This window comes from Patella vulgata, chromosome 2, assembly GCF_932274485.2.
Source record: "Patella vulgata chromosome 2, xgPatVulg1.2, whole genome shotgun sequence".
Lineage (NCBI taxonomy): Eukaryota > Metazoa > Mollusca > Gastropoda > Patellidae > Patella > Patella vulgata.
In genome coordinates this window covers 22,240,496-22,262,963 of record NC_065880.2, presented here as the reverse complement: position 1 = coordinate 22,262,963, position 22,468 = coordinate 22,240,496, and the positions used below count along the sequence as shown (strand labels likewise).

General features: G+C 39.3%; 2 protein-coding genes and 2 long non-coding RNA genes across 8 annotated transcripts in view; 2 read left to right on the top strand and 2 right to left on the bottom strand.

The window, feature by feature from the left end:
* The window catches only part of LOC126810913 (uncharacterized), a 51,307-nt gene that overhangs the window by 11,729 nt on the left and 17,110 nt on the right, over window positions 1-22,468 (top strand). For 3 of the 5 annotated variants that reach the window (XM_050536283.2, XM_050536282.2, XM_050536285.2), the window contains exons 2-3: window positions 21,173-21,364; window positions 21,908-22,450. The gene's annotated coding sequence lies outside the window, so the exon portion shown is untranslated. Of the gene's footprint in view, window positions 1-15,957; window positions 16,047-16,187; window positions 16,359-21,172; window positions 21,365-21,907; window positions 22,451-22,468 lie in introns of those variants that run through there. The other 2 variants (XM_050536280.2, XM_050536284.2) reach the window with 2 other exon arrangements.
* LOC130010742 (uncharacterized) lies at window positions 6,138-11,811 on the bottom strand. The gene is made up of 4 exons (XR_008786026.1): window positions 11,737-11,811; window positions 9,931-9,980; window positions 8,900-8,993; window positions 6,138-8,710 (listed from the first exon to the last, which is right to left on the bottom strand). It is a non-coding gene; the product is annotated as an uncharacterized LOC130010742 (long non-coding RNA).
* LOC130010741 (uncharacterized) lies at window positions 11,972-14,496 on the bottom strand. Its single transcript, XR_008786025.1, has 3 exons — window positions 13,931-14,496; window positions 12,719-12,762; window positions 11,972-12,043 (listed from the first exon to the last, which is right to left on the bottom strand). It is a non-coding gene; the product is annotated as an uncharacterized LOC130010741 (long non-coding RNA).
* Window positions 16,633-19,499, top strand: LOC126809647 (uncharacterized). Its single transcript, XM_050534317.2, has one exon. It carries the CDS (start codon window positions 17,175-17,177, stop codon window positions 19,497-19,499), a length of 2,325 nt encoding a protein of 774 aa, XP_050390274.1. The 5' UTR covers window positions 16,633-17,174.

Here is a 22,468-nt window from a genome sequence, read left to right as displayed (position 1 = left end):
TAGAGTCCCTATATATGATATAAACGAAGAAACGGATGGGGTGGGGCGGGGTGGGGGGGGATGAGGTATTTGACATTTTCATGTGGCCTCGTCCAGTCGATAAAATCAGTCAGTTAGTTCAGTCGAATAATCCAGTCGAATAAACCAGTCGAATAATTCAGTCGAAAAGTTCAGTCGAATAAACCAGTCGAATAGTTCAGTCGAATAATTCAGTCGAATAATCCAGTCGAATAATTCAGTCGAATAAACAAGTCGCTCAATATTAAGCAGCGGTGGCAGCGGGCTAAGATAATATAGTAGCAAATCATGCTCGTAGCCATAGCTGAAGGAGCCGGGGGCATGGGGTAGGGACCGGGGGGCTTCCCAACTAGTTTCAAGAAATGAAAAGAAATGAAATGGGGTTTAACGTCCTTCTGTTCTGCTTGGAACTGGGCTAATGAAGACGGGCAGACGCCATACACTGTGCGATGAGGGAAATTTTGCCCGGACAGCGGCACTACGGCCTACTCTTATATCGAATTCCATCTGTCAAAGGGATCTTTTACGTCCACTCCAATGTAGACACGGGACCTCGGTTTTTCGTCCCATCCGAAAGACTAGACAGCTGTCCTTGTCCGCCTCGAAAAGAATAGAGTCCCTATATATGATATAAACGAAGAAAGGGGGTGGGGTGGGGCGGGGGTGGGGGGTATGAGGTATTTGACATTTTCATGTGGCCTCGTCCAGTCGATAAAACCAGTCAGTTAGTTCAGTCGAATAATCCAGTCGAATAAACCAGTCGAATAATTCAGTCGAAAAGTTCAGTCGAATAAACCAGTCGAATAGTTCAGTCGAATAATTCAGTCGAATAATCCAGTCGAATAATTCAGTCGAATAAACAAGTCGCTCAATATTAAGCAGCGGTGGCAGCGGGCTAAGATAATATAGTAGCAAATCATGCTCGTAGCCATAGCTGAAGGAGCCGGGGGCATGGGGTAGTGACCGGGGGGCTTCCCAACTAGTTTCAAGAAATGAAAAGAAATGAAATGGGGTTTTAACGTCCTACTGTTCTGCTTGGAACTGGGCTAATGAAAACGGGCAGACGCCATACACTGTGCGATGAGGGAAATTTTGCCCGGACAGCGGCACTACGGCCTACTCTTATATCGAATTCCATCTGTCAAAGGGATCTTTTACGTCCACTCCAATGTAGACACGGGACCTCGGTTTTTCGTCTCATCCGAAAGACTAGACAGCTGTCCTTGTCCGCCTCGAAAAGAATAGAGTCCCTATATATGATATAAACGAAGAAACGGATGGGGTGGGGCGGGGGTGGGGGGGGATGAGGTATTTGACATTTTCATGTGGCCTCGTCCAGTCGATAAAATCAGTCAGTTAGTTCAGTCGAATAATCCAGTCGAATAAACCAGTCGAATAATTCAGTCGAAAAGTTCAGTCGAATAAACCAGTCGAATAGTTCAGTCGAATAATCCAGTCGAATAATTCAGTCGAATAAACAAGTCGCTCAATATTAAGCAGCGGTGGCAGCGGGCTAAGATAATATAGTAGCAAATCATGCTCGTAGCCATAGCTGAAGGAGCCGGGGGCATGGGGTAGTGACCGGGGGGCTTCCCAACTAGTTTCAAGAAATGAAAAGAAATGAAATGGGGTTTAACGTCCTTCTGTTCTGCTTGGAACTGGGCTAATGAAGACGGGCAGACGCCATACACTGTGCGATGAGGGAAATTTTGCCCGGACAGCGGCACTACGGCCTACTCTTATATCGAATTCCATCTGTCAAAGGGATCTTTTACGTCCACTCCAATGTAGACACGGGACCTCGGTTTTTCGTCCCATCCGAAAGACTAGACAGCTGTCCTTGTCCGCCTCGAAAAGAATAGAGTCCCTATATATGATATAAACAAAGAAAGGGGATGGGGTGGGGCGGGGGTGGGGGGGGGGGGGGATGAGGTATTTGACATTTTCATGTGGCCTCGTCCAGTCGATAAAACCAGTCAGTTAGTTCAGTCGAATAATCCAGTCGAATAAACCAGTCGAATAATTCAGTCGAAAAGTTCAGTCGAATAAACCAGTCGAATAGTTCAGTCGAATAATTCAGTCGAATAATCCAGTCGAATAATTCAGTCGAATAAACAAGTCGCTCAATATTAAGCAGCGGTGGCAGCGGGCTAAGATAATATAGTAGCAAATCATGCTCGTAGCCATAGCTGAAGGAGCCGGGGGCATGGGGTAGGGACCGGGGGGCTTCCCAACTAGTTTCAAGAAATGAAAAGAAATGAAATGGGGTTTAACGTCCTTCTGTTCTGCTTGGAACTGGGCTAATGAAGACGGGCAGACGCCATACACTGTGCGATGAGGGAAATTTTGCCCGGACAGCGGCACTACGGCCTACTCTTATATCGAATTCCATCTGTCAAAGGGATCTTTTACGACCACGTCAATGTGGACACGGGACCTCGGTTTTTCGTCCCATCCGAACGACTAGACAGCTGTCCTTGTCCGCCTCGAAAAGAATAGAGTCCCTATATATGATATGAACGAAGAAAGGGGATGGGGTGGGGCGGGGGTGCGTGGGATGAGGTATTTGACATTTTCATGTGGCCTCGTCCAGTCGATAAAACCAGTCAGTTAGTTCAGTCGAATAATCCAGTCGAATAAACCAGTCGAATAATTCAGTCGAAAAGTTCAGTCGAATAAACCAGTCGAATACTTCAGTCGAGTAATTCAGTCGAATAAACAAGTCGCTCAATATTAAGCAGCGGGCTAAGATAATATGGTAGCAAATCATGCTCGTAGACATAGCTGAAGGAGCCGGGGCATGGGGTAGGGACCGGGGGGCTTCCCAACTAGTTTCAAGAAATGAAAAGAAATGAAATGGGGTTTTAACGTCCTACTGTTCTGCTTGGAACTGGGCTAATGAAGACGGGCAGACGCCATACACTGTGCGACGAGGGAAATTTTGCCCGGACAGCGGCACTACGGCCTACTCTTATATCGAATTCCATCTGTCAAAGGGATCTTTTACATCCACTCCAATGTATACACGGGACCTCGGTTTTTCGTCCCATCCGAAAGACTAGACAGCTGTCCTTGTCCGCCTCGAAAAGAATAGAGTCCCTATATATGATATGAACGAAGAAAGGGGATGGGGTGGGGCGGGGGTGGGGGGGGGGATGAGGTATTTGACATTTTCATGTGGCCTCGTCCAGTCGATAAAATCAGTCAGTTAGTTCAGTCGAATAATCCAGTCGAATAAACCAGTCGAAAAGTTCAGTCGAATAAATCAGTCGAATAGTTCAGTCGAATAAACAAGTCGCTCAATATTAAGCAGCGGTGGCAGCGGGCTAAGATAATATGGTAGCAAATCATGTTCGTAGCCATAACTGAAGGAGCCGGGGGCATGGGGTTGGGACCGGGGGACTTCCCAACTAGTTTCAAGAAATGAAAAGAAATGAAATGGTGTTTTAACGTCCTACTGTTCTGCTTGGAACTGGGCTAATGAAGACGGGCAAACGCCATACACTCTGCGATGAGGGAAATTTTGCCCGGACAGCGGCACTACGGCCTACTCTTATATCGAATTCCATCTGTCAAGGGATCTTTTACGTCCACTCCAATATATACACGGGACCTCGGTTTTTCGTCCCATCCGAACGACCAGACAGCTGTCCTTGTCCGCCTCGAAAAGAATAGAGTCCCTATATATGATATGAACGAAGAAAGGGGATGGGGTGGGGCGGGGGTGGGGGGGGTGAGGTATTTGACATTTTCATGTGGCCTCGTCCAGTCGATAAAGTCAGTCAGTTAGTTCAGTCGAATAACCCAGTCGAAAAGTTCAGTCGCATACTTCGGTCGAATAAACAAGTCGCTCAATATTATTTAATCTGACAGTTGAAATCAAAACTTTATTGAGATTTTCCTTCAATAGAAATCCCCTAAACAAGCTGTTGAACCCTCTTTGCGAGTAAGGTCGTCATCTAGGGTTAAGGGTCAACGACTGAGGTTATCGACTGAAAACAATGGCCGTAGTGTACTATAAACAACTTGTTTTTAGTCTGTGTCCGATGCATACAACTGATGACACCATAGTATCTAGTCGCTTCGGAATAAAGACAACGATGTGGAGGTATTTATAGAGGAGTAGGCTACATGCTGTAATCTTAGTTACTGCCACCACTGCTTAATAAAGTCAAGCTTGACGTTTTTCCTCGTCATATTAAGCGACTGGATTATTCGACTGAATTATAGGCCTATCTGGCTGTTTGTTTTTTCGGCTGAATTCCTTGACTAAATTCCTTGACTAGTTTTCTTGACTAATATTTTATCGATTGGATTATTTGACTGGTTTTATCGAATGAGGTATTTAGCTCATTTTACAGACTGATTTATTCGACTGAGAGATTTGACCGGTTTTATTCCCCACCCCACTCCCTGACTATGAGCGCTATACTCAATTCAGACGGATCTTGCAGGGTGGGGGATGTAGGTCTATTACTAGCTATCTACTGACTACTTAAGTATTGCCTTAATGCCTTATTTTGGGCTAATCTGTATTATCTTATAGTTCACTGCCACTCGATCAGCTTAATATTGTGTGAATGGATATGATGTTATATATATATATATATGACTGATATATTCATATTCGACTGATAAATACGACTGACTTAATCGACTGAAATATTTGGTTGGTATTATAGTCTTGACGAAGCCACATCAAATAACACCCACCACCACCACCACCACCTTCACCTTCACCTTCACCTTGCGCGCACACCCCATCCCCTATTAAGTACAGCGAGGGCATATGTAGGATTCTATTTTATAGGGGGTAGGGGCCGAAAATGTTACTCTGTACATTTTTATCACCAAAGTACCTAATTATCAGTCTAGTTTTGCCTGAAAAATTGAAATTGAAACTAGTAATTGGGAGGGGGGGGGCTATGACTAGCTTGACTGGGCTACTCTTTTATCTTAGTTCACTGCCATTGCATCTTAATATTGACCGACTGCCATTGCTTCTTAATATTGACCAACTGACTGATATATTCGACTGATAAATATGACTGATATTTTCAACTGTTTTTTTCCACTGGATGATTCAACAGGTTTCATTGTATGGACTCGACCACAAGAAAACATCTCCCCCACACACACACACCCACCATTCACAAATGAGCTGGGCCCAAAAACATTAGTTTCTACTAAAGTATCGCCTAAATACCTATTTCTGGCCAACAAACAAACTTTTTGGAAAGGGAGGGGCTTGAGCAACACCACACCCCACCTCCACCTCCAGTCGCTTAATATTTAGCGACTGGTAATATCCTACTGTTTTTTTTCAAATTGATTATTTCGATTTATTTGTATGACTGGTTTTATCATTTGGTCAAGACCGCAAGAAACTGTATTATCCAATACTCAAGCAAATATCTTATCAAATACCCATCCAACAATGTAACTATGGGCAGGTGTAGGGACACTATTCTTTGGGAGGCCGAAGCCAAAATGTTACTCTGTACCAAAATTGTCACACACCCCTGGTCAGTATTTAAAATTATGATATGTTTTCCCCCCTCCTCTCCTCCTAACCTATTATTAAGGAAAAGCATGTATTAAAATCTCAAGTCTCTGCATCTACATCGCAACATCATAGCTTTTTGTTTCTCTTATTCCCTGGCTAAGTGTGTAAGATGCTGGCTAGCTAGCCTGGTCGTCATGTGTTTGATCCCTGCATAGGTCTTCAGTATTTTCCAATGTGGTTTCCCCTTGTCAGTGGAGGGTGTGACCAGTACAGCAGGGATAAAAAGCTGAGGTACCATGTACAAATCCGCGTGCACGTTAAAGATCCCTTGGCAGATTGACTAGGCCATAGTGCCACTGCCTGAGCAAAAATTCCCTCATAGCACACTGTGTCGTATTCCCGTCTTCATTTGCCCAATTGGAGCAGAACAATAGTAGGACAATAAACCCCATTTCATTTCTTTCCCCCCCCCCCCATTAAACTCTGCACATTAATTAGTCATCTGCATTTCCTGAACACATGGATAAACAACCATGGGAACCATATAATAACAGTGCTTATGATATTACCCAATGGCCAATTCACCTTTTAAAAAAAGACAAGTGTATAATATAATTAATTTATTAAGTACAGCATAAAACTTAAAGATACATTATGGAAGATAAGATAAAGAACTGGCAGTTCTAACTATAATACTTAACGATAGGTTCCAGGCAACGAAATTTACAACACATGAAAATCTGATTACGAGTAATAACCAATGAAGTAATTATCAGAAAACATTTGAATTTGTTTCGATTGATTGTCTCATGACAATTTATATTAGTGAATGAATGAATGAAATGGACTTTTAGCCTTTAGAGCGTCCACTACATTCTGTAGTAATTATCGCAAATAGGCTTCTTCATCTCATGACCTTAAACGGTGCATATAAATTTAAGGTCAATCGGATATTAACTTTGGCCTCTAGAAGACATTAACTATAGCCTCTAGAAGATATTAAGGGCCATTACTCTGGCACTTATTATTGGGAATTGTTGCAAGTCAATTTAAATTAAAATTATATAGTACAAAACCCCAACAATTTTACAAAATTTAAATACGACAAACAATGTACTAAAATTAGCACATTTGTAAACAAAATAACCACAAACATTACAATTTTACAATGATATTGTAAATCTGTATTTCGAAATTAAAAACACAACTTAAATTCAATATTGATCAATTTCAAGCAATATTGATGTGAAAAGATATGATCCTACTATCCAATATTTATCCAATGGTTTCATTTTGTAATGAACAAATAAAAACATATCCTACAACACCAGGTACAAGTAATTAGTAAAGACTCATTCACAAATAACAAAATAATAATTTAAATTTAAAAAAACATGTTCCAAAAACACAAGGACATTAATTTCACTTTGTCCCTAGCTATAGAAATTACTGAAATAAATTTACAGTATGAAATTTATCTATGTGAAGTACACAGTTAAAATATAGTATAGGAATTATACTTCATGAAAATAAAAATATAACAAATCTTAAAGATACAAACATTACATAGTTCAAATATAGTATAGGAATTATACTTCATGAAAATAAAAATATAACAAATCTTAAAGATACAAACATTACATAGTTCAAATATAGTATAGGAATTAATATAGAATTATAATTTATGAAAATGAAAATATAACAAATCTTAAGATACAAATGTTACATATAAAATTTTGAGTCAACTTATTATTCACTGGACAACATAATCTTTTACCCACCACCACTTAAGTTATACAAAACATTATTACAGAGTGTTTTTATTCAAATTTAATTAAAAAAACTTTATAGCAGACATTTTCTCACATATATTTAAATTAAAAACATGAATTGGAATTCAATATTGACCAATTTCATTCTTGCCGGAAAATATAGGATCCTAATATCCAATATTGAAGACACAATTAATATTTTATAATCAGTAGTGTACGCGAGTCATGTACCTTATGGCTTGGGGTACCATTTTGTAATGGTACACACAAAAACATATCCTATAACACAATGTGGAAGTAATTCACAAACAACAAAATAATAATTTTAAAAAACGTGTAGGATGCACTAAACAGTCAAAAACAATGTGCATTCATTTTGAGCTGTTCGCATATTTAACTGAACATAATTGGTTACAAATTACAATATTTTTTCAAAGATAGGCTGCCAGGCAACGAAACATAAGCATGCAGCAGCTTCGTCGTCCAGCAGTCAACAAGCATTGTCACATGGTTTTTTTTTGCAAGTAATTAAAATTTTTACAAGACATTAAAATCTTATTCTGAATAACAACTCATTAACTAATTATTAGAAATCATTTATTAGAATTTGTTTAGCTTCTAATAGTTCTGGCCTACACAAACGATTACTATGACACTGGAAACAATCATATATTATCTTTAGCCTCTAGAGCTATAACAAGATTTTTCAGTAATTATCATAAATTGTTGAAAATCAATAGCCTTTTTTGTCTCATAGTAATAACTGTAATAATTGGATAATAACTCAGCCTCTAGAGTATCCACAAAGAGTTTTCAAAGTGATCAAGGGCCATAACTCTGGCAGTAATTATCAGATATCATTGAAAATCAATAGGCTGCTTAATCTCATGACCTTTTTTAATGTGTGTAAATTTAAAGTCAATCGGATTTAGGAATTTTCAAAATCATCAAGGGCCATAACTCTGGCAGAAATAATCGAAAATTGTTGAAAATCAATAAGTTTCTTTATCTCATATTAACTTTGTGGAAACCGGATGGATAGACTGTCAGGGGCGATGGCAATATACAACCACATTCATATTACAATATTGTGCTTTTAGAACCATTTTCATCTATTTAAATGTTCCACCACTTAATTTTTACTTGATTTTTCCGTTGAAATGCATACATTATTGGCTTCCATGTAGCTTAGGTTTTGCTTGAATTTTAAAATGAATATTACAGCCTCTTTACATATAATATCAAAAAAAAATGTGTATATTGAATGTTCCCCGAAGTCGGCAAAGTATTGTTCCAAGTAGGGGCTGATTTTAAAATTGAAAAAAGGAATTGGTCTTGCGAAGATTTTTGATTTTCTTTTTTTGGTCTTCACAAGTTCTTTAAGCAGTAAATTTGGTAGTCTGGTAGTGTAATTCTGAAAGGTGAATAATACATAAGTTTATCACATTAACCACGTACTGAAACCATTTATTTTATTATAATAATATGAACTTTGACTTTCTAAAGTTTAATAATAATACAACCTCCTTTTGTTATTTGTCTTTTTATTAATCAGTGCCTAATTCATGAAGCTAATAGGTAACAAAAATCTAAATGGTTTTACCTTCTGATGGAGTACTTTCTGTCCAAACCCAATTTTTTTTCTGGTTTGCTTTCCAAACAATAAAGCATGAATTCTTTTCAGTTCAGGTCTGTTCCTACAAATGCATATATTTCATATTAGAACTGGTTTTACAAAGAAGGGTTGAAGTAATGAGCATAACCAAAATCTATAAATATATAATTTGCATAATTTGGATTACCAGAATTTAAATCAGTACAAGTTATAAATAATAATAATACACCAACAGTTGCAAGGCAAGATACACCCACATTTTGAAAGAGATGGATTGAGAACAAGCTAACAACAAGGGGTCATAATCCAAGAAGTTATGGTCTGAAATGTGCGAATATCGAAATGGACTGATATATTTGGGATATAAAGATATATTTTAAGTTTCATCAAAATCTATAGAGTCCATAACCTTAGTATAAGTATTTTATACTAGGCGTACAAGGATCGACCATTTTGTCAGGCAGTTTCGGTACGGTTTTCAACATCTCAACCGTCATTCGGGTGTAACTGTGATACATATAAAAGTTTTTTAAAATCGGATAAAAATTGATACCACAAGTTAAAAACCTGATTTTTCGTTCAATCAGAGGCCATAACCAGGAAGTTACAGCCCGATATTCACAAAGGAACCAAGATCTTGGGAATTATAATCATACATTTCAATTTTCATCAAAATGGGATAAATATTGTGTCCACAACCTTGGTATTACATACGTTTACACTGTGTGCGAACATGTAGTGGCCATTTTGTCCATTAGTTTTACGAAATTTGATTGATGTGTAACGGTGATATATTTAAATGTTTTCTTTAAATTGAATTCAAATTGTGACTTCTAGAGGGTCCACAAGCTAACAACGCGATTTTTCAAACAATCAGTAGCCATAATCCAATATGCACAAGATCTTTGTGATATATAGGCATAAAACAGCGTTCCCTCTGTCCCATACATATATCAAGGCTAAAGAAAGAAATATGCAACTTAACCGTTGTTTCGCAAATAACTTATAAGTACACGTACCATTCAGTATTCAAACATATTTCTTTTATGAATGTTATCAGGTTTTCTTTCTGGATAAAAAAGGAGAAACAATATAATAAAATTACGCTAAAGATACCATGAAAATTAAAAATTAAAATACATTTTATACTAAACATTGAACATTATGAAAATTGCTTTTATTGCTTATTATTTCATTCACATTCTCAATATAGTCTAAGGTATCCTTACAGATACACATACCATAAAAATATTCAAATTGATGGCGCATTTGCTGAGATAAGGGGAATCCTGGTCTTAAGCTGTTTTCTTTCGAATGCTCCATATGCTAATATACTCAGCCAAATTAAAAACCCGGGATTTTTGGGACTAGATTTTAAATATTTGTTTTAAGGCAACTATTTGAGTGTTATGTTGTGCACAGACGACCTTGACATCAGCAGAAAGCAAAGATACGTCTCGCCGAAAGTCCTTCACATTGATAACGTTCGTGATGTCACAGTACCCCCCAAAATGAAATTCACAGACTTGGAGAACAATCGGAATAAAGTGTTTATTAACGGTTGTGGCCTCCTCTAGCGTCTCGTACTGCCACACAACGTCTTCTCATGGATCTCAGAACAGGACTTGGACACCGGCATTTCTTCAAAAATTCTGGGTAGCAATTGCTGTATGGAGTCGAGCATTGTCTTGTTGAAACGTTAGTCCAGGCCCATGTCTCTGCATAAACGGAAGAAGAACAGGTTGCAAAATTTTATCCCTGTACTGGACAGCATTTAAGTTCCCTTGGACAACAACAAGGAGAATGTCCATGTGCACAAAAAAATCACCCAAACCATGACGCTGCCGCCACCAAATCGGTCAACTTCTCTGACGCATACTTGCTCGTAACGTTCACCTCGTCTTCGGTACACTCAGGCCCTGCCATCGCCAAATCTCAAAGTGAATCGAGATTCGTCACTAAAGACAACCGAATTCCACTGTCTTTGAGTAAATCTTATGTGTCTTGTGGCCCACACAAGTCGGTTACGGCGATGAAGAGGTGTCAATATTGGTCCATTATAGGGCCTCCGAGCTCGATGACACACAGCCTGCAAGAGATTTTGAACAGTTTGTGCAGTTACCCTTCCACCAAACATCTCTGGAGGTTGCAGTGACAAATTTGTTTCTAAGATGACGTAATCGTATTGCTTGATCTTCCTGGAGTGACGTCACATGTGGCGCTCCAGCCCTTGGGCGGTTGGCAATAGTTCCAGTTTGAAGCACTCTCATTCTAAGATTAATTATTGTCTGGCGTGAACAATTATAGAGCCTACCTATAGCACGTAGACGTTCTACATTTGAAAGGCGCAGCATTTTCTAACAAAGATGAAAATAACAATTTTAATTTGTTTTTCCAGTTCAAGTTACGTGTGCGTGTTCAGTTTAAGCAAACTTGCATTGATTGACCTCACGAGTTTGTGTTTGCATGTGTTTTTCATCTTTATATGCTCAAAAGTCACGTGATCCACGTATCACGTGACTTTACAATTTTATGAAATTAAAGACTTCTTACTACTTACTATCGTTAGAAAAAAAAAAATTTGTTGAAATTCATCAGTGTCAAGTTTTTAATTTGGCTGAGTATATATATAAGATAGATTGGTGTGCGGCGAACTTAACGAACCAATTAAGGCTAATTGGCAATAGCCAATGACTGTGAGATGTTATTGACACAAATAAATAAAAGGGATTTCCCCCATAATATGGAAAACCTAAATAAACTTTTTATACTAAAAGCATTTGAAGCCATCTCCAAGTATAAAGCAAATTTTATGGATTACTTACATTTGTAACAAAATCTATCCAGCTTAATGGATAGTCTGTATCACTATCACTGCTATCAGATGCAGAAGGAAAACTGAAGAAAAGAAAGAAATCATGAAAATATACAAGAATTAAACCTCAGAGCGAACCATTACTAATATAAATGATTGTAACTGCTGCTTCTCTTGCGGTTGCAATTTGAACATTTTGCTTAATACTGTATTAAATGGTTGACCTAACACCATAAAATATTTTCCTTGGAACAGATTTTACATTATAACTTGAAGAATCGCTTTTCTCAGCATCGGTTTCGGTACATGGTTTGGATCTACAAAAATAAAACAGGTATAATATTGAATTATACCATTTAGTAATCAAACTCAGGTATATATCCTAAAGCAATGGAGCGAGAGAAATGTGGTTTAATGTCCACTCGCCGAAAGCTAAGTCATTTCGGGACTAACAAACGATTCAATTTTATTTCAATAATTTGCTTGCATGTAGGGTTCTTTAGCAGTGGGAGGAAACCGTATGACTGGGAGAAGACCCTCCATTTTAGACAGGCCACCCTACCCCTTCTCACCAACAACCAGGGAATCGAAACCACGCCAGTTGACATATTAGGTCAATTCAAGTCTTGGGTTACACTTGTGTTAAGGTTGTGTCTGATTTTTTGGCCATATATGGGTTTAACAAAATCATTTTAAGCTTTAAAACTAAATCTAAAAGCTTTAAATGAATTCCCTTTTGCTGTCTGCTGTTTCACACCAGTGTTGTAATAAATGACTTTTATTTAACAAATATTATGTAATTAGAAATAATATAATCGGAAAATTGATATTGAAAATAGACAAACTGGGGGGTCTCAGGTATAAGTTAGTGTTTGGGTAACACACTGGTATTCATGTTGTGTAAATATATGCTTGTTTAACACATCCTCAACACCATAGATTGACAATATACAACCACATTTCATTGTGGGCGATTAAAAAGCATGACTTACAAGTCTATTGGTGCTGTTTTTCTTTTTTTAGCTTTTGAAACTCCCTGCAATACAAATTGAAACAAGAGCATCGCTAACGCAGCAATATACGTCCACATTCCTGTTTTGTTTGATATGGTCCAGTTTGCATTGAGGGTCTGTGAAATAAAACTGGGTTGTAGGACTGCTATCAGTATAACATTTCGTTCACATTAACAGAACACAATTTTTATTTTAAAACAATCGATGTCTTTATTCTAAAAGCATGACGTTTTTTTTTTGTTTTTTTTTGCTTGATTGATAACGATAAGAGAATACTTGTGGAAACGTCGTGCTTTTAGAATAAACTAGTGATTGTATCCCATAAAAACTGTGTTCTGTTAATTTGTTCCCTGATCGCTAAATGCCACTTAAAGAATAACTAGAAATGGGCGTGGCTCTGCCCCTGGGGGTCGGGCATGCACCAAAAACAATAGGGATCTTCCTTGGGGTATAAGGAATAAGTATACCAAGTTTGAAGAAAATCCAGTAAGAATTGCGCCCTGTAGGCGACACAAAGACACACGAAAAGAAAATGGGCGTGGCTCTGCCCCTGGGGGTTGGGCATGCACCCCAAACGATAGGGATGTTCCTTAGGGTACAAAGAATGTGTATGCAAAGTTTCAAGATTATTAGTTAAGAAATGTGGCCTGTAGACGACAAACAAACAAATACTAGAAATGGGCGTGGCTCTGCCCCGGGGGGTCGGGCATGCACCAAAAACAATAGGGATCTTCCTTGGGGTATAAGGAATAAGTATACCAAGTTTGAAGAAAATCCATGAAGAATTGCGCCCTGTAGGCGAACCACAGACACACACACACACACACACACACACACACACACACACACACATACACACACACACACACACAGACAGGGGCGACGGCATAATACGTTCACATTATGAATGTGGACGTATAAAAAGAATAAAGACAGGCAACTAAATGGACATACAGACAGCAAAAAGTAGGATGTTCAGAGCAGAATAAAAGAAAGAGAAAGCAAGGAAGAGAGGGACAATACAAAACGAGACAAGGGAGAGACAGAAAGACAGATGGACATACAGAGCAGAGCAAAGAGAAGGAAAGCAAGGAAGATAGAAATATTGCAATGTTACAATTTCAGAATACAGCTGTTTTTATAAAATTAACAACATTTACACAAATCCACACAAAAAAATATATATATTACCGATTCTTCTTCAAACTTGGCAGTTTCACCTTGTAGCAAGATTGTACAAATTATTACGTATCTAAAATTTAAGATGTCATGCACAGTTTGCTCTGGAAACTTTTCCTCAACGTAAAAGATCCCTTTGACAGGTGGAATTCGATATAAGAGTAGGCCGTAGTGCCGCTGTCCGGGCAAAATTTCCCTCATCGCACAGTGTATGGCGTCTGCCCGTCTTCATTAGCCCAGTTCCAAGCAGAACAGTAGGACGTTAAAACCCCATTTCATTTCTTTTCATTTCTTGAAACTAGTTGGGAAGCCCCCCGGTCACTACCCCATGCCCCCGGCTCCTTCAGCTATGGCTACGAGCATGATTTGCTACTATATTATCTTAGCCCGCTGCCACCGCTGCTTAATATTGAGCGACTTGTTTATTCGACTGAATTATTCGACTGGATTATTCGACTGAATTATTCGACTGAACTATTCGACTGGTTTATTCGACTGAACTTTTCGACTGAATTATTCGACTGGTTTATTCGACTGGATTATTCGACTGAACTAACTGACTGGTTTTATCGACTGGACGAGGCCACATGAAAATGTCAAATACCTCATCCCCCCCCACCCCCGCCCCACCCCATCCCCTTTCTTCGTTTATATCATATATAGGGACTCTATTCTTTTCGAGGCGGACAAGGACAGCTGTCTAGTCTTTCGGATGGGACGAAAAACCGAGGTCCCGTGTCTACATTGGAGTGGACGTAAAAGATCCCTTTGACAGATGGAATTCGATATAAGAGTAGGCCGTAGTGCCGCTGTCCGGGCAAAATTTCCCTCATCGCACAGTGTATGGCGTCTGCCCGTCTTCATTAGCCCAGTTCCAAGCAGAACAGAAGGACGTTGAACCCCCATTTCATTTCTTTTCATTTCTTGAAATTAGTTGGGAAGCCCCCCGGTCCCTACCCCATGCCCCCGGCTCCTTCAGCTATGGCTACGAGCATGATTTGCTACTATATTATCTTAGCCCGCTGCCACCGCTGCTTAATATTGAGCGACTTGTTTATTCGACTGAATTATTCGACTGAAGTATTCGACTGAACTTTTCGACTGGTTTATTCGACTGGATTATTCGACTGAACTAACTGATTGATTTTATCGACTGGGCGAGGCCACATGAAAATGTCAAATACTGAAGCGACTAGATACTATGCTGTCATCAGTTTTATGCATCGGACACAGACTTAATTCAAGTTGTTTATATTAGTACGGCCATTGTTTTCAGTTGATGACGTCAGTCGTTGACCCTTAACCCTAGATGACGACCTTACTCGCAAAGAGAGGTCAACACGTTGTTTAGGGTATTGCTATTGGAAGGAAAATCTCAATAAAATTGTGACTTCAACTGTCAGATTTGAACTTGGGGGAAAATAATCAAAATAGACAAAAAACGATGTAATCATATTTGAGTTAGTGCGTTTTTTATTTCAGTCAAACAAACTATTCCCAAATTTTAGCCCAACCATCGACCGAGTTTGTTGACTGGAAATTCTAGTGGTACTTAGGGGTAATTGACAAATTTAGCTTATAAACTTGAAAGTAGGCAATCCATTGAGTATGTTGCAAGAGAATTAGACATGGTGTCTGGTATCTTGTCAGAGGTATCGGTGGAGTTTGAAGATTCTCAAATAGACCATGCCATGCAGGGCTGCCGACAACCAGTATCGCAGCGCAATTTGCGATACATATTTTGTCCGTTGCTAACCAAAAATTAAAATCTAACGTTTTTGATTCGCAGTTACTGCGAATCATTAATATGCCTGTCATTTTGGATATTGACACAAGAATAATCCACATTTTTAAGACTAGAAGGCTTACTCAACACTTTCAACGTGTATAAAATGTTGAATAAAATTTTATAAACAAAACTGAATTCTCCGTGTGACATTTTCTTCTCGAACTGCCCAGACACAATACTATATAACACAGGGACATAACTCTATGAATATTGTCTGCGATATCACTTATGTGGAAGCAGACGTTAAACACCAAGAACTACTACTACTACTCTATGAATAGGGACTATTAAACCGGAAATAGGGAATCAAGAAGTAACACTCACGTTGTGAGAGATCAAGTAATTATATCATATTCATTTTGAAAGAAATAAATCCAGTGTATCTCCCACGTATTGTAAATAAAATATAAAAAAAATAAACACATGTTAACGTATTGTAAAATGATAAATCAAAGTAAAAATTCCCATAAAATATTATTGTTTATATCGCGTGTGTCTAGTTAATCGAGGTGCGCCCGATTGAACAAAAATAATAATACACGATAAAAAGCAGACCAAATTGTTTTCTAACGAAGATTTCTAACGTAACAAAAAAATTACAATTAAAATGAGTGGGGCTTCGGAAGTCACTGTCAAGAATTGGCTTCAGACGTAAGACCTAACTAAATGTCTACATCACATTCACAAACTGTCACAAGTACTTGTGGCAGTGCTAAAAAATCTAAGAATAGTCAGAATGGAATCTAATCATATTTCAATTCGTTATGAATTAAAGTAATATCTTGTTATTTAGGTGTTTTACGTTGAAACTGAAAAACTGCTAATCAATTTTTAAATTTGCTAATCAAATTTGGCAAAATTGGACTTTTTGATTAGCAGTGCTGCTAATCAACTGTGAAAAATTACCGACAGCCCTGATGCCATGCAATGTTTGTCTTCTGCATCTGATCTTGTGAATACCATGCTTCAAGTTGAAGTTCAACAACAAGCGCAAGGAGAATCTTTTGGAGTACAACCAACTTATGTGTACGGGAAAACGGGCAGGCCAAAGACTGAAATACCATTGAGCCTGCTGGAATTTTTGATAGAGTGTAATTTCAAGCAGAAAGATATTGCCGAACTTTTTGGAATTAGTGTCAGAACCTTGAGGAAAAGGCTTTCAGAGTATGGCATCAAATATGGAAATAAATTCAGTACAATATCTGATGAAGAACTGGATGTAAAAACTGAGCAGATATTAATAAACCATCCAGATGTTGGCTATAGATCTGTGAGGGCACACTTACTTAGTGATGGAGACCTGTTGTTAAACTTGCCACAGAGAGCAAACGCCATGGTTTAGCATCAGTAATAGAAGTTCAGTGCCAGGGTTGTGGAGACATATTTAAATTAAACACCTCTCCCAAAACATCCACCTCAGAGAACCGAAACCGCTATGACATCAATCTTCGTGCTGTATGGGGAAGTATGGTTACCGGAAGCGGATTGGCCCATTTGTCTGAATGCCTGGGAACTATGGGAATTCCTACCATGTCCCAACCTACCTTTTCTGCCATAGAGAGTGAGATTGGACAGTGGTGGTGTGATATCCTGAAAAAAGACATGTTAAGAGCAGGGGCTGAAGAAAAAAGACTTGCCATAGAAAGAAAGGATTACCACCAGGGTGTTCCAGCAATTACTGTTGTCTGTGATGGAGGGTGGAGTAAAAGAAGCCACAAGCACACCTATAATGCACTTGGTGGAGTAGGCATTGTCATCGGTTTGGCAACACGAAAACTTCTTCACATAGGTGTCCGCAACAAATTCTGTTACATCTGTGCTACAGCTGAAGGTCAACAAAGAGATCCAGTGGACCATGAATGCTTCAAAAATTGGGAAGAGTCGAGCCAAGCTATGGAAGCAGATGTAATAGTGGAAGCATTTTCTAAAGCAGAACATGATCACAGTGTTCGTTATATGCGTCTCATTGCTGATGGTGATAGTTCTGTGTTTGCCCGCATTCAAGAAACTGTTCCTGTGTGGGGGCCCTATGTGACTAAACTTGAGTGTGCCAACCATGCCTGTAAGTGTCTTCGGAGCAATTTGGAAAAACTTGTCGATCGAAAAAATCAGTATAAAGGTAAGGGAAAACTGACCCAAGCAGTTCGTGTACGACTGGTATCTGCTGTGCGTTGTGCAATCAGGATGCGGTCAGAAGACTTGGATCGCCAGTCCGCTGCAAGAAAATTGGCTCATGATATCCAAAACTCTGTATTTCATGTATTTGGTCAACATAACAACTGCTCAGAGTTCTGTAAAAGAATACAAAATGACCAGCAACAACCAACTTTGATGAGCAGCACAGAAAGCCAATATCATGAAACAGAAGAAAATGAAATGGTGATCCAAGTACTTAATAACCAACATGCATTCTGGACAGATGGATCCTCATTGTTATCACAAGATCAGTCTCGAATAGCAATATCAGGAACAACCCTTACCTCTATTGAGAAAGAAATCATTGATGATGTTAGACCAATTCTACAACGAGTAGCATCAAAATCATCAAGGCTTCTTGGAAATTTTACAACCAATCTGGCTGAAGCGTGGATGAATGTCCGAGCCAAGTTTGACGGTGGTAAATTCTTCAACAGATGTCAACGGTGCTCGTGGCATGCAAGATGCTATGGTGGAGCGCTCCGACAAAATCTAGGTGTTGCTTGGTCTCCTACTGTGTGGAAAAAAGTGACCAATACAGATCCAACAACTGCATTCACTGTATTATATGATACTAGAGAAAAGAAAATCCAGCAGACTAGGATGCTAGCAGCAAGACCTGTGCAAAAAGCAAGACGATGGAAGAAAAAAATGCAAAAAAACAAAGTTAGTGCTTCTCAAAAGGCTCAACAGGAATATGGACCAGCAAGACGATGGAAGAAAAAAATGCAAAAAAACAAAGTTAGTGCTTCTCAAAAGGCTCAACAGGAATATGGACCAGCAGCAATTGATGTGGTTCCTGATGTTAGTCCAGATGAGTTGAATGCAAGAATGACTGCTTTTGTACAGAGCCATTTAAACATTGGTGCTGAAGTCAAAAAGGCAATTGAGGAAAGCACCCATGCTCAATCTCGGTCTGATTTGTGGCAAAGTGAGAGGAGGAAAAGACTGACTTCATCAAACTTCGGGGATATTATAAAACGCAACACCCATATCCCAATTCTGTACGGGACTTTCCAAGGCAACAAATTCACATCTGTAGGACTTGCATCAGAGGCTGCCACAATAGTTGAATACAAAACCCTTAAATATTCACAAGGTGATCCTGTTTCGGTTGAGCCTAAAGGCTTATGCATTGATGATAACCATCCATTTCTTGCTGCTAGTACCGATGGTCTTATAACATCAGCTACAGATGGACAACAAGGCCTACTGGAGGTTAAGAACTTGCTGCAGAATAAAAAACTTACCTTTACAGAAGCTGCCAAATCTGTTCAAAATTTCTGCCTAGCTGTTGTCAATGGAAAACTACAACTGAAGACAAGCCATCAATATTTCTTTCAGATTCAAGGACAATTGAACATTTTTAATCTAGATTGGGCTGATTTTGTAGTGCAAGCTACCCATCCACACCAGCTACATGTTCAGCGTGTTCCTCGAGACGAAAATTTATGGCAAACATCTATGCTTCCAAAACTTAAAGCATTTTATTTTAAATGTCTTTTGCCAGAATTAGCTGTTCCGAGATATGGAAAGAGTCCTGGAATTCGCGAACCTGGCAATTGGGTCCATGCTATTCTTTATCATATAATCTAATATAAACATTTACTAAGATATATTTCAGATACTGTAAAATTGATTTTGTAAAGGTTATAATTATACTATTCAAAAAAAGTAGGGGATATTTGATTTTTAAGTGTTATTAAAGTCACCTAATGAAACTGACGAAGAAACAAATGACAAAATGAAATGAAGTTCACATTCATCGATTTATTCCAAATGATCGTTAGACTAAGTAAGGCACAGACTGACCATTATAAGGGTAAAATGATACCCAGGGTCAAACAGCAAAGTTACCACAGCATCACAACCAAGTCAGTAACGGGTAAATCCTCCTCTGTTTGCCAAACAAGCATTGATCCGACGTGGCATACTCCTAATGAGACGTCTAAGGTCATTTTGGTCCAGATTGTCCCATTCCTGTTGCAACGCAGCAGCAAGTTCTTGGACATTGGCAGGACGTTGTTGACGTTGACGTAACCTCTGTCCAAGCATGTCCCAGACATGCTCGATGGGGGAGAGGTCAGGACTCAGTGCTGGCCAAGGTAATGTGGTGATGTTCTGTTGTTGGAGGTAACCTGTAACGATCCTGGCCCTGTGACATCTTGCGTTGTCATCCTGGAAGATGAAACGGCGGCCATGACGTCGTGCGAACGGCACAACATGGACTGCCAAGATGTTGTCCCGGTAGTACTGGCCTGTAACACGCCCTGCAACAACATGTAAAGCCGTTCTTCCAGCAACAGTGATGCCTCCCCACACTATAACAGAACCACCCCCAAATCGATCATGTCTGATGACGTTAACGTGTTGGAAGCGCTCGTTTCGACGACGCCACACCCTCCTACGTCTGTCCAAAAAATCAACAGTGAACCTTGACTCATCTGTAAACATCACATTGCTCCAGCGTCGATTATCCCAGTGTTGACGATCCCTACACCAACGACGTCTTGCTTGAATGTGATGATCTCTCAAACAAGGGATCACGCGAGGACGTCGGGCGCGAAGGTGACCCCTATGCAGTCGATTCCGAATCGTCTGGCCACTCACTCTCACACCAGTGTCTGTTTGAAGACAAGCGCTGATCTGATTTGCTGTGATGACACGATTTCTCAAGGCCAAGGTACGGATAAATCGATCCTGGGCTTGAGTTGTCGCCCTTGGTCGACCTGAGCGTGGTCTGTCCTGTACAGATTGTGTATCACGGTATCTGGACCATAGCCTGCTTATGACAGACTGAGAAACATTCATCGTCCGCGCCACAACCGCCTGTGTTGTGCCGATCTGTAGCATGCCAAGGGCACGTAACCTTTCATTTTGGGTAAGCCGACGCATATCAAAATTTGTTTTCTGGTCACTAAAACAATTAAACTGATTTTTACACCCTGGAATTCAATGCCACAATGACTGTAACATTCAAAGTCAGAGTCGTGCAAATCTTGGGTTGGACCCCCATGATGATCCCAAACATCACCTGCATTCCATGCGGTAGCTATTGGTGCGTTTGGGCGTCACATGTAACTGGAAATGTTTCTTCTGTTAGGTTCTATAGTGACTTTTTTCGTAGTCATTTGCATATTTTAGTATTATGCCCCCAAAATCAAATATCCCCTACTTTTTTTGAATAGTATATTTATTTGTGAATGGGCATAAAACTACAAAGGTCTCAAATTATATAAAAATATAACTGATATTTATTTCTATTTCAGTTTTCTTCTTCAAATCGAAACCAGTCAAAAGCACATACCAGTACACATATTGCACAGGGATCTGTAACCTCTGAGTCTCAACATCCAATAACGCTGCTGTATTGCCAAGATGGTCATCATCTAATCGTGTCAGACATCCACATTTAGTTGGACGTCGGATATCACACAAGTGGTTTGTTGATGAAGCTTCGGGTAAGTAACAATGTACATTCTTTATATTAAATGCAGCTGTCCAGAGTTCGTTGCTGTTCATTTGAAGTGGCTGATACAATGGACAAATAGTTTAGCATGTTGTCTATATTTTTGTAATCCAACTGTTTAGTCAGACTATTTAATTCCAGGGAGTGTATGCTTAATCTTTTCAAACACCAAATACAAGGTTATATAATCACATGCCTCCAAATCGTCTTTGTAATTTCGGGGGGGGGGGGGGGGGGGTTGGATGGCCGAATGGTTAGCACCTGCGCTGTATCATAAGGCCTGTCATTAAGTCAACTGGCATGGTTTTGATTTCCCGGTTGTACGTGACAAGGAGTAGGGTTGCCTGTCCAACGTCGTGGGTTTTCTCCGGGTCCTCCGGTTTCCTCCACTGCTAAAGACCCCTACGCGCAAGCTAATTATTGAAATAAAATTAAACCATATGTTAGTCCCGAAATGACCTAGTTTGTGTCGAATGGACGTTAAACCCCATCTCTCTCTCTCTCTCTCTTTGTAATTTCATATGATTTCTTTTAGGCATAGCCAAGTGGTATGATGGGACGGTACTTCAACTTGTCCGTGGTGTTGATGGTCATGAAGGAGCTGTATATAACGTGCAGTATGATTCAGAGGATGATGCTATTGAAGTGGATCATTTGGTTGAAGATTTTGAAGAGAAATCAGTGACATTTATAGATGTCTAGTCAGTTGTGGTTACAGGAAGTAATACCATCATATAATACAATTTCCACGCGTAAGGTCTCGATCTTCATAGTACAACATAATGTATGCCCCTGTCGACTCTGTCCATTGTGATCAACAATTTGTGAGTATCCTTTATGTAGGCCATTACACTGTATCAGGGTGTCCGGATTTTATTAATTGCAACTTTATTTGAAGTGAGGTTTGACATTAAAATACCATTCAGTATAAGAAAATTGAAAAGGGTCATAGATTGATGTTAAACACAGTTCTATGGGAGACAAGTACTTTTTATTACTGAGTGACGTTTCAACTAGGATTTACTAGCATCCATCATGCAATTAATGATGTCCATTCTGTCAGCGACATGCCATTAAGGTACCAGTGTGTTATTTA

Bases quoted from the DNA above. Each gene is read 5' to 3' on its own strand.
- LOC126809647 (XM_050534317.2), top strand. From the start codon at position 17,175: ATGGTTACCGGAAGCGGATTGGCCCATTTGTCTGAATGCCTGGGAACT.